The 3,195-nt window shown below is 59.5% G+C and overlaps 1 protein-coding gene across 1 annotated transcript; it reads left to right on the top strand.

The window, feature by feature from the left end:
- Positions 1 to 1,606: 1,606 nt before the first annotated feature.
- NEUROG3 (neurogenin 3) lies at positions 1,607 to 2,254 on the top strand (the record flags this gene model as incomplete). Its single annotated transcript, XM_079700632.1, has 1 exon — positions 1,607 to 2,254. The coding sequence occupies one exon, from the start codon at positions 1,607 to 1,609 to the stop codon at positions 2,252 to 2,254; it is 648 nt and encodes a 215-aa protein (XP_079556758.1).
- Between the last annotated feature and the right edge of the window lie 941 nt (positions 2,255 to 3,195).

The following is a 3,195-nucleotide window of genomic DNA, read 5'->3' as shown; positions in this document are numbered from 1 at the left end:
CTCACCCCGACTGACCAGAAGCAGAAGACCACAGGGTGTCCAAAGCAGAGACAAAGGGACAGGCGGGGGAAGAAAGGAGAGATGGTGTGTTCAGACTCACTTTTATTTCCAGACATTGCTAATTGGGGGTCTTGAAGAGACCCCGCCTTGTGCTCACTGCCTGACCCCTGCCTAGGGGGCTGCACCATGTAGTGCAGGCAGCCCCTGCCGGCCTGTGATTGGACAGGAGGACTAAGGGGAGAAAGAGTTGACGTGCTTCTTGGAGCACCAGCACTCCAGGGGCATTTAAAATACACAGGGGCTCCCTGTGAACTCCTGGCCCTCTCCTGACCCCTTCTCATCTGAGCTCTTCCCCCACAGGCCCCGGCAGATTGCTAGGGTACTGTCCACAATTGGTAGTGGTGGAACGCCCTTGGAGGTCCCACCATAGCCACCCTCCAACTCTGAGGCACGATAAAAATGTCTTAGGTTTCTGATGGGTGGTGGGATGAGGAGAGAGGTTCTAGGCACCTACATCTGAGCGTGGGGCATCATCTCAGGGCATGGTGGGGGGCTCCTCATCCCCAGGCAAAGGTCTCTAAGTGGCAGGGACATAGGCCAGAAATGGGCTGCGGTCACCCTGTGCCTCCTCCCAAAATAGAAAGGGTCAGTGAAACATCACCCTCTGTATTTCCTAACCTGACCCATAGAGGAGGAGAGCAGAATGGCACTAGGAATTAGTGGATGCTCCTCCAAGCTGATAGGACACCTGGCTCCTTGTCCTTTCAGAGTGGTTTGGGGACAAGCTGCCTCCTTTCTGAGCCTCAGTTTCCCCTTGTGTAACACACGGGGATTGACCTACCCTACTGACTTCTCAAAGTCCCCTTCAGGGTACCAAGAAAGGGTCTGGACAGATGCCAAGGAAAGCCAGAATAGGAGCAAAGCGGTTTGGGGCCGCCAGACGCGAGCTAGACAAGGCCCTTGTCACTGGGCGAGGCTCTTTGAGGAACCGAGAGTTGCTGGGACAGAGCCCGCGGGGAGAAAGCAAACAGAGCGGCATTCCCCTCCCCCGACCCCATCCATCCCTTTGTCCGGAATCCAGCTGTGCCCCTCGAAGGGCGGAGCGGGCTCGCGTGGCGCGGCCCCCTGGCCCAGGCGCTGATTGGACGGCGGCGCGGGCAGCAGCGGGGCAGGCACGCTCCTAGCCCGGGCGCAGCAGATAAAGCGTGCCAAGGGGCACACGACTGGCGGCTCAGAAAATCTGCAGAGCCTCGCAGCCGCGCCAAAAGAAAGCAACAGAGGCCCGGGGCCCCCCTTACACTTTTCTTCTCTGGGGCCGAAGAAACTTTCCAGTGGCGGCGCCTGCTTCTCAGCTGAACTTGCAGACGAAAAAGCCAGCGCAGCTCACCGCTGCTCTCACTGCCTACGGCTCTCTACCCCTTTGCGCCCTGTCACAACAAGGTAACGCCTGGAGCCACAGAGCGATGAGCAGAGGGGAAAGGGGGTCCTCTGGTCCGGCGGGGGTGGGGGGTGGCTTTCTCTCGATTTTTCCCACCTGGCCCCAGGATTGGGAACTGCGCCCGGGTGACTGACCCACTCTTACCCTTACCTCTTACCCCGCCGCAGGATGACGCCTCATCCCTCATGTGCGCCACCTGTCCAAGTGACCCACGAGACGGAGCAGCCCTTCCCGGGTGCCTCGGACGACGAAGTAACCTGCGTCGCATCCGCTCCACCCAGCCCCACTCGCTTGCAGGGGAACTGCGCCGAGACGGAAGGGGGCGGTTGCCGAGGGTCCTCAAGGAAGCTCCGTGCGCGACGCGGAGGGCGCAGCCGCCCCAAGAGTGAATTGGCTCTGAGCAAGCAGCGACGGAGCCGGCGCAAGAAGGCCAACGACCGCGAGCGCAATCGGATGCACAACCTCAACTCCGCTCTGGACGCGCTGCGCGGCGTCTTGCCCACCTTCCCGGACGATGCGAAGCTCACCAAGATCGAGACGCTCCGTTTCGCTCACAATTACATCTGGGCGCTGACGCAGACGCTGCGCATAGCGGACCACAGCCTCTATGGGCTGGAGTCGCTTGCGCCTCCCTGCGAGGAGCTGGCCAGCCCGGACGGTGGCTCCCCGGGAGACTGGGGTTCGCTCTATTCCCCGGTCTCCCAGGCGGGCAGCCTGAGTCCCGCCGCCTCGCTGGAGGAGCGCCCCGGGCTGCAGGCGCCTGCTTCCCCTGCCTGCCTGCACCCTGGCGCCCTGGCTTTTTCAGACTTTCTATGAAGGGGCCTGTCCGCTGCTGGGCAGTGGGTGATGGTAGAAAGGGAAGGGGCGGAAGCCGTCAGAGACGCCCGGTGGAGGCCCTCAGGCGCACTTGCTCCTGCTGCCTCTGGCTCGCTGACCCCTGGCGGGCCCAGGCGCCCAAGAGGGTGACAGGCCGGGTTCAATCCCTTGGTCTTCTGCGCCGAGCCAACTGCAACCCTCTGCAGCTGCCCGCGCGAGTGGGCACTGCAGACTCCGCGGGTTTTAGGCCCTCTCCCTGTGGCCACCCCAAAATCTCGTGCAGAAAAGATGAGAATGATAGCACTACACAGCAGGTGACACCCACTCTCTCCGCCACCCTACCCCCACTGAAGTCTGTCTGCCAGTCTGTCTCTTACCACTCCTCCCCCAATGCGGCTTAATCCAATATTTGGTTTCTCAGCACTTGCTCCTGTTGCCCAGCGTGTCTTCTTCAAAGATGCCGCTGACCTCCTCTAGTCCCTGTCAAGCCCCGGGGTTTGGGCCTCTCTACTCTGCCTTAATTCACGAAGGCGATCCTCTGCCTTCTCCTTGTGCAATTTCCCGGAGCCATTGCCCTCCCAGGGGCGGGAGACGAGGCTATGAACAGGGAAAGCGCCAGCTCGGCTGGGGGAGCGCCTCCACCACCACCCTGCAAACTGAAGCACCCTTGTCTTTAAAAAAAAAATCAGTTTGTAAATTATCTGATATCTTTTGAAATGAATTTTTGTCTGGTAAATTATATGGCCCCTCCCCTGTTTTACACGTTTGTATTTATTGATGAGATTTCACAGTGGGAAAAGTTTTTATTTTGTACATAAGATGATTTAGGGACTGGTGAATGAGATTTTGAACCAATAAAAAAGGACTCTCGAGAAGCCTGACCAAGGTAACTTGACGGGGCAGAGGGGAGGGCCCAGCCTCTGCGGCTGGGGTTGGGGGAG

The sequence above is a fragment of the Hyperoodon ampullatus genome, assembly GCF_949752795.1.
Source record: "Hyperoodon ampullatus genome assembly, chromosome: 1".
In the NCBI taxonomy this organism is placed as follows: Eukaryota; Metazoa; Chordata; class Mammalia; order Artiodactyla; family Ziphiidae; genus Hyperoodon; species Hyperoodon ampullatus.
Note: the sequence above shows the minus strand (reverse complement) of the source record. Positions and strands in the feature narration are given on the sequence as shown.